The 12597-nt window shown below is 58.5% G+C and overlaps 1 protein-coding gene across 7 annotated transcripts in view; it reads left to right on the top strand.

Annotated features, from left to right (window-relative positions):
* STIM1 (stromal interaction molecule 1) overlaps positions 1 to 12597 on the top strand; it is a 75893-nt gene that overhangs the window by 44473 nt on the left and 18823 nt on the right. For all 7 annotated transcript variants that reach the window (XM_041401137.1, XM_041401136.1, XM_041401140.1 and 4 more), the window contains 2 exons: positions 2872 to 3049; positions 6577 to 6754. In XM_041401137.1, the coding sequence (XP_041257071.1) occupies positions 2872 to 3049; positions 6577 to 6754 (356 nt within the window). The remainder of the gene's footprint in view (positions 1 to 2871; positions 3050 to 6576; positions 6755 to 12597) is intronic.

Below are 12597 nucleotides of genomic sequence, written 5' to 3'. Positions count from 1 at the left end.
GAGCGTGGTAGAATTGTAGTCTAAGCAAGATAAGGTGATTCCTTCTTCTGTGTCTGTCCCTTTGGGGCCCTGTTCCTGTGGTCTAGGAATTTATCTGGCACCAAATAGCACAGCTTGAGGTGAAACATGGAATCCCAAGATGGTTTGGGTAGGGAGGGACCCCAAATCCCAGCCAGTGCCACCCTGCCATGGCAGGGACACCTTCCCCTGTGCCAGGCTGCTCCAGCCCCAGTGTCCAGCCTGGCCTTGGGCACTGCCAGGGATCCAGGGGCAGCCCCAGCTGCTCTGGGAATTCCATCCCAGCCCCTGCCCACCCTGCCAGGGAACAATTCCTCATTGCCCAGATCCCATCCAGCCCTGCCCTCTGGCACTGGCAGCCATTCCCTGGCTCCTGTCCCTGCAGCCCTTGTCCCCAGTCCCTCTGCAGCTCTCCTGGAGCCCCTTCAGGCCCTGCCAGGGGCTCTGAGCTCTCCCTGGAGCTTCTCCTCTCCAGGTGAGCACCCCCAGCTCTCCCAGCCTGGCTCCAGAGGGGCTCCCCTGGGCTCTCTCAGCAGCTCCAGGTGCTCCTGCTGTTGGTGTCCCAGGGCTGGAGGCTCTGCAGGTGCAGCTCTGCTGCTTTTGGGAGAGAAGTTTCTGTAATTTCAGCTCCTTCCCCGCTGCTCCTGTGCCCTGGGCCACAGACCAGGGCACCGTGGCCGTTCCACAGCAGAGCCTCAGGTTGTTCCTGTGCAGTCATTGTGATTTAAATCCCTCTGGATTTGTCCCTGGCCCACAGCAGGGCTGGCACAGCCTGTTCTGCACCCGTGTGGCCGTGGCTGCTCCCAGCAGCAGGCAGACCTGAGCTCACCTTGCACCTGCAAAGGCTGCAGGAAGAGCCACGTGCACCATGGAAAACAGACTTCTCTGCCTTTCTCATTTCCTTTTTTTTTTTTTTCATAAAGGAGGGAGAACAGGCACAGTTTTATTACAGACTGATTGTTCTGCTCAACTGCAGGACTTGATGTCCTGCTGGGTTTGCAGCTCTGCCTGGGCTTGGTGTTTGAAAGAAGTGAAATGATTGAACAAGGGGCGAGGTGTGGAGCTGCAGGAGGGTTGGTTTGGTGTAAATACCAGAAAAAAGCATCTGCAGTGAAGGTGAGAAAATGGAGATGCTCCCAGGGCTGGAGGGGCTCCGTTCTGTGGGGCCAGGCCAAGGGGGAATGACTTCCTATTGCCAGAGGGCAGGGCTGGATGGGATCTGGGCAATGAGGAATTGTTCCCTGGCAGGGTGGGCAGGGGCTGGGATGGAATTCCCAGAGCAGCTGGGGCTGCCCCTGGATCCCTGGCAGTGCCCAAGGCCAGGCTGGACACTGGGGCTGGAGCACCTGGGACAGTGGGAGGTGGAGCCATGGCAGGGGGATGGGATGAGCTTTAAGGAGTGTTTTTCAGGGGAATGGAAATGATATAAATTAGAGACGTGGAACAGCTCTTTAAGCAGGGAATTTGATGAATAACAGCTCCTTGGAGCAGTGGAGCAGCAGGAATTCAGGGTAGAGGAAATTCTTTCCTATGGAGGGGAGAGTACAGGTATTTTTTCCCTGTATCTGGTGTGAATTGCCTGATGTTTGATTCAAAACCAGTGGATGCTGATCTTTAAGTCCCAGCTCACTAGACTGAGCTGCTCTTTTATTTGTGGCTTTTCCAGCACACACTTGGTTGAGTTACAGGGAAAAAAAAATCTGCTTGACTCATCTTTTTGGGCTTTGTTTAGCACTTGAGCCCCCAGTAATTACTTTCATCCTCTCACATGCATCAACACCTTTTTTGAATTAACTGTTGAAAAAGGGAATTTCCACAGTGAGTTGTGATTCTGATGGAAAGTTTGGCAACTTGACAGTTGGACACTTGAGCTGCCCCAGCTCCGTGATCTCAGCAGTGTTTTTCCAAGTGTTTATTTTGTTCTTAGTTACCTGTGCTGCCCTGTGAGATCACAGCCGTTCTGGAGGGGTTCCTCTCTGCAGTTTCCCCTGTACCACTTATTGCCAGGCAAATTGGAGCTGGAAGCTTTGGAATTTCATCTTTTTTGTTGTTCTTGTGTCTCCAAATTGAATAAATGTTGTCAAGCTTCTGGTTTCCCCCTTAAATACTGACACAGCTCAACTTTTCCCTTGGTGAATGCTGTGCCACAATTCCTTGTAAGACTGCCCTGAGTTCTCCTGTGCCACTCTGGTGCAGGCAGAGCCCTTTGGAGCTCTCCTGTTGGAACCCATGACACCCTCTGGGTGCCCTGGATGACCTGAGCCCCTAGCAGGGGGCTGGGGAGTCCTGGCAGGAAGCCAGAGACACTTGGGATTTTGATCTTCACCCATGGAGTAAATTACCAACCTTGTGTGAAGAATTACAAGTCACAGAAGTTTGCTAATGAATTTATCACAAGGTGAAAAGTGGAATTTTGGGGGTTTTACTACAGGGGTCTAGGAGGCAAGATGGAGGGATTTGGGCATTGTCCTGTCCTTCTTCCTTCTTCTTCCTAGCCTCCATCTTCTGGGTGATGCTGGCACATTTGGATTGGTTTAGAGTAGAAGTAGACAGTCTAACAAAGGTGATAGATATTGGAACATAATGATAAATAAAGTGCATGTAATTCACAGTGTAAAATGCAGACACCAGCCTGGGGGCGGGCAGTGTGCCCTTGGCAGAACTCTGCAGGTCCAAAAAAGAATGTTTTAGATAAGAGACAACCAACAACCTTGTGCAGCAGAGCCGAGGAATTCCGGCCCCTTCTTCCACCACGGGGCTGGGAAAAAGGGACTCTGGGGCTCATCCTGAGCACAGGGAGCCCAAGATTCTGTGGTGTCCCTTGTCCCCAGCAGTGTGTGTGCTCTCTTGCAGTGACCCGCCACAACCACCTCAAGGACTTCATGCTGGTGGTGTCCATCGTCATCGGCGTGGGCGGCTGCTGGTTCGCCTACATCCAGAACCGCTACTCCAAGGAGCACATGAAGAAGATGATGAAGGACCTGGAGGGTCTCCACAGGGCTGAGCAGTCTCTCCATGACCTGCAGGAGAGGTAGGTTCCCACTGGCCATCCAGCTGGAGCGCTCGGCTCTTCCTGCGCGGTTCTGTTCCTTCACGGCTCGGGAAATGATTGGTTTTAGCTGTCCTGGTGCCTCACACCAGTCAGCCCCTTCCTGAGGGACCTGGCAAAGCTGCCAGCAGCCTCTGGAGCCCAGGTGGGGGCCTGGCTCCTCCTGCAGGGACTCCTGGACCAGGCTGATCTTTCCCAGTCACAGAACCAGGGAATGCTTTTGGGACTGGAGCTTGTCCAGTCCCACTCCTGCCACGCAAGGCAGCTCGCGTGGAATTTGTCATCCAAGCTTGTTTCACCTTGGCTTTTGGTGGGAAAAATGCATGTTTGAACAGTGGGAGCAATCAGGGATTTTCACATCCCCTCTTGAATTCTTGGAGCTGTGTGGGGAAGCAGTACCTGAGTCGAAGGGTGTTGCTTAGAAAGTGAAAAAAAATGCATCATTTTGGAGTGTTAAATAGGAATATCTGGGCTTTTGGCATATGGATCAAAACCTGCAGCCTCAGGAACGGGGTCTCTGCTCCCAGGAATCACTGCACTGGTTCCAGTAGAGCTACTGATGGGAGAACATGCTCCAAGAGAGCCTCTGGACTTAGGATCTTCTGGGACAGGGATGGGTCATCTGCTGGGTCGGTGCTGACAAACCCATAGGATGCTCTGGCAGTGGAATATGTTAAGGGCAGATTTAGCAAATAACAGAGCCTTGAACGATTTTCTGTGAGGTTTCAGTGGAGTTTGGGAGGATAAACCTTAACTAGGCTGCCCTGTGAGCTGATGGCTGCATTTCCAGTGGCTTCTGTGGACATGGGTTTGATGCCAGGCCAGCCACGGGGTGTGGTGAGTGCCCTGTGCAGGCACCAGGGTGCCGAGGATGTCAGACCTGCAGCCAGCCAGGTTTTGGGAATGTGTGCAGTGCATTCCCAGGTCTGCAGCCCCACTTCTTGCCCGGGAGCCCCTCAGAGCCTGCAGGGGTTCACCCTGCCCGTGAGAGTTGCTGGGAGGGCTCCTGTTCCCCAGTGAGGTGGCACCACTTGGTGTCCCTGCGGAGAGCGAGCTCCCAGGTGATGGAGCCGTGCTGGGCACCTTCCCCTGGCACAGATCCACTCCCCTCTGTGGCTCCAGCCACAGCTGGTCCCACACAGCCTCGTGGAGTTTTATGTCACAGCTTGGAAGCCCTCCCAAAGAAAGTTGGATTTGTTTTTCCTGCATCTGGAAGGAGACAGGAATCCCCTCTCTGCTGTCCGGGGCAGGAGGGCTCGGCTGGGCCTCACCTCCGAGCTCCAAACTGGGAATGTGCCTGTGGGGAACGACCTTGGGCTCTGCTGCTGAGGGCAGAGCCACGTAAACAAGTGGATGTTCCTCCTGGGAAGTTCAGCTAATGCTCGTAAAGCCCCTCAGGAAGAAACACAAAACCACCGGGACACAGCCTTAAGCCGGAGCAGCTCGGCGGGGCTCGTCCTCGCAGAGGGCACCCAGCAGGAGCTCAGGGGCTGCGAGGTGAGCTGGGGGCTTGGGAGGCCTCTTGAGGGGAAATGTTCCTTCACCTCCTCCTCCTTGCCCAGCGGGGTCCAGCTGGCATCTTCAGCTGCCACAGGAACAGCGAAAACTCCCCAGTGCTCCAGGACTTGTGGAGAAGTTGTGCTGCAGTTCTGCAGCTCAGAGACTTCTCCAGAGCTTGAAGGGCCCTGCTGTGCTGGCTGGGTGAGGCTCAGTGCTGAGCAGAGCTCTGCAAGGCACGGGATGCCTCTGCAGTGCCAGTGCTGCTGGAATTCGCTGAGCAGCTCAGACATGCTCCTGCGGAGCTGGGAATGTTTGTAAGGAACCCCAGCCTTTATTCATCGGCAGAGCACCTTGGAGAATGCCCCGCAGCAGTGACACTTCCCGGGCCATTAAGTGACTCATCAAGTCTTGGCACATCCTGCTGAAGCCTGAAAGGAGTGGGCAGGTCTGTTTTGGAGATGTGTGGACTGTATGGAATCTCCTGGAATGTGAGCCCCCTGCTTGCCCGGAGCAGCTGGGGCTGCCCCTGGATCCCTGGCAGTGCCCAAGGCCAGGCTGGACACTGGGGCTGGAGCAGCCTGGCACAGGGGAAGGTGTCCCTGCCATGGCAGGGGTGGTCTCACTGCTGGTTCCTGCTGCTGGGGGTGGTCTGTTCCAGCCTGCAGGAATTGGTGCCTCAGGCCCTGGCCATGTGGGAGTGCAGGAGGCTCTCCTGGTGCCACCTCTGCCCAGCCAGGTCCTGTGCACAGCCCCGTCCTTGCGTGCTGCCCCTGCCCCACTCAGCTAAAAACAGCCATAACGCCCCCTCAGCTGTGCCCCCAAATCCCATGGTCATCCCTGTGGCCAGGCACGAGGGGGACACGTCACCAGAGTGTCACTTGTGTGAGTGGGCATTGGATGTGGGGCACGACAGGACCCAGGGCTGTGCCAGCAGGGCGTGGGGGGTGTCCTGGGGGCTGCAGGGCTGTGCCAGCCTGTCCAGCAGGGCCTGTCCCAGCTGGTGTCAGACACGTGTTTTCAGTTCTGCAGCAGCTCTTTGTCACTGTCATCTTCACTTTGGGACAGCTGCATGTCTCTCTTGAATTCCCCTTGGTAGTGGTCTTGGCCAATGGTGTCTTCCCCTTGGGACAGCTCTTGGTGTCTGTTCAGTCCCTTGGGACAGCTCTTGGTGTCTGTTCAGTCCCTTGGGACAGCTCTTGCTCTCTTCCCCCCATGGCAGCTGCAGGTGGGTGCAGTCTCCCCTGGCACAGGTGGCACTCGGGTGCTGTGTGAGGGTCGCTGGCCCAGCTGGTGCCCTGCCAGCCTCACAGCCCTGCTGGGAGCCCCAGCACAGGTCGGCTCCTCGTGGAAGATCCCACTGAGCCATGGAGAGCCAGGGTTTTGTTGCTGCTGTACACTCCTGCTGATTCAGTCTGTCATGAGGAGGAATAAGAACGTCCAGGCAGGATTCAGACATGTCTGAATTTGCAGGATTTTGTGGGAGGAACGTGGATCTGTCCCATCTGGGTGGTCTGTTGTGCTCTGGCAGATCTTCCCCGGCTTTGTTTTATCAAAGTCTTCACTTGGGTGAAAATACCAAAAATGGAGCTTAATTCGAGACCCGTGAGAGGAAATCTGGGTGTGCTGTGAGAAATGATGAAAATCCTGAGTATTTGATAAATGAATCAAGCTGAGACCGAGCAGTTGGCAATTTCCTTTCTTCCCAGCCATGGTGAACTCTCTCCCTGCATCCCATGGGCACAGCAGAGCAGGGCTGGTTCTGGTGAGCAGAGCACAGGGCTGGTTCTGGTGAGCAGAGCACAGGGCTGGTTCTGGTGAGCAGAGCACAGGGCTGGCTCTGGAGGGCAGAGCAGACTGGCTCTGGAGGGCAGAGCACAGGGCTGGTTCTGGTGAGCAGAGCAGACTGGTTCTGGAGGGCAGAGCACAGACGTTTCTGGAGGGCAGCCCTGGTCCTGGCTGCCTGCAGAGCTGGCCCAGCACTGGCCCTGGTGTGTGTGTGTGTGTTGCAGGCTGCAGAAGGCGCAGGAGGAGCACCGCTCCGTGGAGGTGGAGAAGGTGCACCTGGAGAAGAAGCTGCAGGACGAGATCAGCATTGCCAAGCAGGAGGCACACCGGCTGCGGGAGCTGCGCGAGGGCACCGAGAACGAGCTCAGCCGGCAGAAATACGCCGAGCAGGAGCTGGAGCAGGTGAGGCCTCGCCTGGGGGAGGCACTGAGGGCCCTGCTGCTGCATCCCCCTGGGGGGAATCACAGAAACACAGAGTGGCTGCGCTGGGGGGGCCCTCAGAGCCCACCCAGTGCCACCCTGTGCCACCCTGCCATGGCAGGGACACCTTCCCCTGTGCCAGGCTGCTCCAGCCCCAGTGTCCAGCCTGGCCTTGGGCACTGCCAGGGATCCAGGGGCAGCCCCAGCTGCTCTGGGAATTCCATCCCAGGGCCTGCCCACCCTGCCAGGGAACAATTCCTCATTGCCCAGATCCCATCCAGCCCTGCCCTCTGGCACTGGCAGAGCAGCCGTGGGTGCTGTCCCTGCATCCCCTGGCAATTGTCTCTCTCCAGGTTTCCTGGGGCTCCTTCAGGCCCTGCAAGGCCACCCTGAGCTCAGCCCAAAGCTTCTCCTGTGCAGCTGAACAATCCCAGCTGTGCCAGCCTTTCCTGCCAGCAGAGCTGCTCCATCCCTCTGCTCATCCTGGAGCCTCCTCTGGGCTCTCTGCAGCAGCTCCAGCTCCTCCCAGGGCTGGGACAGCTCTGCAGGTGGGCTCTCACCTGTGGGGGCTCAGGGGCACAATCCCAGTCCCTTTCCTGCTGCCCACACTGTGGCACCAGCCCAGGGCACAGGGATTTCAGGACTCGTGGCCAGGGCCTGTGGAGCTTCTCCCCCAGTCCCAGCTCCCTGTCCCCAGGGCTGCTCCCAGTCCATTCTCCCCAGGCTGTGTTTGTGCTGGGATTGCCCTGAGCCAGGTGCAGGCCCTGCCCTTGGTCCTGCTGGGCTGCAGAGGCTGGCACAGGCCCAGCTCTGCAGCCTGCCCAGGTGCCTGTGGGTGCCCCATCCCTTCCCTGCAGTGTGTGCCCGCAGCACCAGCTCTGTGTCACTGCCAGGATGGGGCTGCCCTGGATCCCCGTGTCCCTGTCACCACCAAAGACATTCCCAGTGCCAGTCCTGACTCCTGAGAGACACCAGTCCTCACTGCTCTCCACCCCCCTGAATCCAGTGATGCTGCTGCTCTTCTGCCTTTGCTTTCCCACTGCCCTTTGTGGAGGAAAAGCCCTGAGTCTCTTTTCCATGGTGCCCATTACACATCCCAGTCACTGCTGTGGTGCTGGACAGGGCAGGTGCTGGCACCTTGTGACATCCCAGCAGGAGCAGAGAGCTTGGACTTGCCCTGGAGCTGCACCCTCTGGGATTTCTGACTCCCTCCCCTGTCCATGCAGTCTCTTGATTTGTGTTTGTGGTTTTAGGACAGATTTAGAATGAGTTCAGTTACACTTTCCATGTTTTCTCGTGGATCAGAGGGGTGTGTAAGGGTTGGAGCAGCCCTCTGGGACCATCCAGCCCAGCCATTCCCCAGCACAGCCAAGGCCACCACTGACCATGTCCCCAATTGCCACATCCTGTGAAATCCCTCCCTGGATGTGACTCCAGCATTGCCCTGAGCAGCCTGTGCCACGGCCGGACAACCCTGTCCATAAGGAAATTTTCCCAGTATCCAGCCTTAACCTTCCCAAACCTACAAGAAGTCCAAGCCCACAATCCCAGTAGCTGCTTCCTATCTCACCTGAGGGACGGTTCTCACCTGGCTGCAAGTTACAGATCAGTTTAAAGTGAGACTGGAGCCAGGCCTGCACGAGCCAGGCAGGTTCCTTGGATGTTCCCAGGCCACGTGTGTATCCTCCCAGCTGTGCCCAGTCTTTTTGGCAAGGCAGGAACCCGGGGCTTCCCCTGGCAAGGCAGGACCAAGTGTCCTGGGAGCCCCGGGGCAGTGCAGGGGGACAAACAGCAAATTCCCTTCCTGCCTGGGACTGCAGCAGCCCCGAGCCCCTCGGTGCCTGCTTCCAGGAGTGCTCTTATCCATCCTCCTGTGGCCACCCAGCCTCTCCACGGGGCCAGGGGTGTCCCTGCTGGCCCTGGGGCAGTGTGCTTTGGGCACCAGGTAGGGCTGGGTGCCCCTGGCCCCGGCTCTGGAGCTGCCCTGCTCTCACCCTGCCCTTGCCCTGCGTTCCCATCCAAGGAGCCCGGGAGCTGAGTGACCCGTGTGGCTGCCCAGGCGTCGGGAGGTGAGTACTGCAGTGTCCCACAGCACTGTGTGACTGTAACCCAGCACTGCCCCTCGCCCCAGGACACTCGTGACATTAACCTGTCACCCCTGTCACCTCCCAGTGCAGCAGAGCCCCCGCTCCCAGGGAGCAGTAACCTGGACCTCCTCTGCACCAGTTGGTTCTGATCACCACAGCCACGCTGCAGGGTGTGGGTCCTGCTGGAGCTGGGTGTACAGGATGAGGTGTCCTGTTCCCAGGATCTTCATCCATCCCTCCCTCCTCCCTGGCTCACCCTCCACAGAGCCCAGTGGGGCCACGGACCCAGAGAACCCTGAGGGAATTGTGGAATAGAATCCCAGACTGGTTTGGGCTGGAGAGACCCTAAACCTCATCCCATCCCCCCCTGCCAGGGCAGGGACACCTTCCCCTGTGCCAGGCTGCCCCAGCCCCAGTGTCCAGCCTGGCCTTGGGCACTGCCAGGGATCCAGGGGCAGCCCCAGCTGCTCTGGGAATTCCATCCCAGCCCCTGCCCACCCTGCCAGGGAACAATTCCTCATTGCCCAGATCCCACCCAGCCCTGCCCTCTGGCACTGGCAGCCATTCCCTGGCTCCTGTCCCTGCAGCCCTTGTCCCCAGTCCCTCTGCAGCTCTCCTGGAGCCCCTTCAGGCCCTGCCAGGGGCTCTGAGCTCTCCCTGGAGCTTCTCCTCTCCAGGTGAGCCCCCCCAGCTCTCCCAGCCTGGCTCCAGCCCTGCATCAGCTCTGTGGCTCTTCTGGAGTGGCTCCTAGAGCTCCACATCCTCCTGATGTTGGGCCCCAGGGCTGGAGGCTCTGCAGGTGGGGTCTCACCAGGGCAGAGTATAACTTTTATAAATTTCCTTATAAATTGTTGCTCTTAGTGATCCAAATGGGGTCTTAAAGGTCTTCCCAGGAGAATGGAGACACACAAAATAACTCTTGTTTGCACAGATTCCCTGCAGAACCACAAGAGTTTGGGTTGTGGACACTCATTTTAGCCACTGGTCCTTGCCTGTTCCCCAGCACTTCCCTTTCCCACCATTCCCTAAAAACGTTGTTCCTGTGGGTGTTATGAGCACTCTGTTATGAGCACTCCTCTACCCCAAACCACCAGTGACAGATTTCCTACCCATGTTTTTTCCATATCCCCAAATCCCAGATGCCTGTGGGTGACAGAGTTCTGCTGATGTGGGAGCAGCCCCTGTCTGGTGCTGCTGATGTCTGCTGGGAAAAGCCAGGAAAAGCCCAGGCTCTGGGACTGAATTTGGCACTCTGGGGCTGATTTATGCTGTTTTATGCTGAGCAGCCCTCAGTCACACACAGGTGGTACAAGTGTCTGACCTCTTGTGTGAGGTGCCTCGGGGGCTGCTCCTGGATGGATGGATGGATGGATGGATGATGGATGGATGGATGGATGGATGGATGGATGGATGGATGGATGGAGGGTAAAACAGGGAATTTCAGAGATCTGCCTGTACCCCGGGGCTCTTGGCTCCCTGAAACCCCCCGGGCTGGGCTGGGTGAGACGTGCCTGAGTTTCAGAAGAACCCACCCAGGGAAAAGCTCTGAGTGTGAGCAATCCTGCACAAAAACACTGCTCTGCATCCGCCCACCAGCGCCAGGCTGGGGCCGTGCCCGTGGGCTGGAGCTGCAGGAGCAGGGCAGCTGCTCTGGGTGGGAGGCAAAGCTGCTGTGCAGCCTGAGGCCACAGCCCCCCCGAGCCCCAGGGTGCTCTGGTGGCACAGTGCCCCATCCCTGAGCGTGTCCTGGGGTTGGGGTGCCATCCTGCTGCTGCTCCTTCCCTTCCTGCAGGGCTTGCTAAAGGCTTTTCTGTGAGGCTGCAGTGTCCTCCACTGGCTTCTCAGCCAGTCCCTTCTAACCTTTATCTCCGTGGGGTGTCAGGGTGTGCAGGAGCCTGGAAGGAGACACCCCAGGAGTGGCTGATCCAGCCAGGCTGTTTCTTTTCCTGACCAGCAGCACATGTTTTGCGTCTAAATATTTTTCTCACTTTCTCCAGTGTGCAAGTTGTCTCCTGACGAGCTCCCTGGGCTTGGCTGGGAGCTGTGGTGAGGCAGGGATTGCCTGTCAGGGGCTCTGGGGGATTTACAGACAGGCAGCAAGCGCTGCAGAGGTTTCCAGAGGCTGCAGAAAACCCCAGAGCATCTTCTCTGCGAGCCCAATTCCCTTTGCACCGCCTCGTGCACCGTGCCATCGGCTCCAGAGGGTTTTCCTGTGGCTCCTGGGGCCATGGAGGGGTCGGGAGGGAGCTCAGCACGGTGCTGGCTGGGATTTCTGGGGAAGGAGCTGGGCTGGGGGGTGGCAGGAATGGCCCGTGGGAGGATCTGTGCTCGGAGCAGCAGCCTGCCGGTGCGGGCGGCTCCTCAGGATGCCACCTCTCCTCCAGAGCAGTTTCCAGCCTCCAGGACTGGTGAAGCTCCAGGGAGAGCTCAGAGCCCCTGGGGAAGCTGCCTGGGAAGGGGCCTGGCAGCAGAGGGGACGAGCTGTGGCAGGGCCGTGTCCCCACGGCCGCTCCACGGTGTGGTGGCTCCTCAGGGTGCCACCTCTCCTCCAGAGCACTTTCCAGCCTCCAGGACTGGTGAAGCTCCAGGGAGAGCTCAGAGCCCCTGGGGAAGCTGCCTGGGAAGCAGGCTGTGAGAGCCTCTGCACAGGGTGGGCACTGCAGCAGACGATTTCATTCCTGGTGGTCTGCACCACTGAAGGCTTTTCTGTGAGGCTGCAGTGTCCTCCACTGGCTTCTCAGCCAGTCCCTTCTAACCTTTATCTCCGTGGGGTGTCAGGGTGTGCAGGAGCCTGGAAGGAGACACCCCAGGAGTGGCTGATCCAGCCAGGCTGTTTCTTTTCCTGACCAGCAGCACATGTTTTGCGTCTAAATATTTTTCTCACTTTCTCCAGTGTGCAAGTTGTCTCCTGACGAGCTCCCTGGGCTTGGCTGGGAGCTGTGGTGAGGCAGGGATTGCCTGTCAGGGGCTCTGGGGGATTTACAGACAGGCAGCAAGCTCTGCAGAGGTTTCCAGAGGCTGCAGAAAACCCCAGAGCATCCTCCCTGTGAGCCCAAATCCCTTTGCACCGCCTCGTGCACCGTGCCATCGGCTCCAGAGGGTTTTCCTGTGGCTCCTGGGGCCATGGAGGGGTCGGGAGGGAGCTCAGCACGGTGCTGGCTGGGATTTCTGGGGAAGGAGCTGGGCTGGGGGGTGGCAGGAATGGCCCGTGGGAGGATCTGTGCTCGGAGCAGCAGCCTGCCCGTGCGGGCGGCTCCTCAGGGTGCCACCTCTCCTCCAGAGCACTTTCCAGCCTCCAGGACTGGTGAAGCTCCAGGGAGAGCTCAGAGCCCCTGGGGAAGCTGCCTGGGAAGGGGCCTGGCAGCAGAGGGGACGAGCTGTGGCAGGGCCGTGTCCCCACGGCCGCTCCACGGTGTGGTGGCTCCTCAGGGTGCCACCTCTCCTCCGGAGCAGTTTCCAGCCTCCAGGACTGGTGAAGCTCCAGGGAGAGAGCTCAGAGCCCCTGGGAAGGGGCCTGGCAGCAGAGGGGACGAGCTGTGGCAGGGCCGTGTCCCCACGGCCGCTCCACGGTGTGGTGGCTCCTCAGGGTGCCACCTCTCCTCCGGAGCAGTTTCCAGCCTCCAGGACTGGTGAAGCTCCAGGGAGAGAGCTCAGAGCCCCTGGGAAGGGGCCTGGCAGCAGAGGGGACGAGCTGTGGCAGGGCCGTGTCCCCACGGCTGCTCCACGGTGTGGCCTCTC

The sequence above is a fragment of the Onychostruthus taczanowskii genome, unplaced genomic scaffold (assembly GCF_017590055.1).
Source record: "Onychostruthus taczanowskii isolate IOZ18803 unplaced genomic scaffold, ASM1759005v1 scaffold187, whole genome shotgun sequence".
NCBI lineage: Eukaryota > Metazoa > Chordata > Aves > Passeriformes > Passeridae > Onychostruthus > Onychostruthus taczanowskii.
Note: the sequence above shows the minus strand (reverse complement) of the source record. Positions and strands in the feature narration are given on the sequence as shown.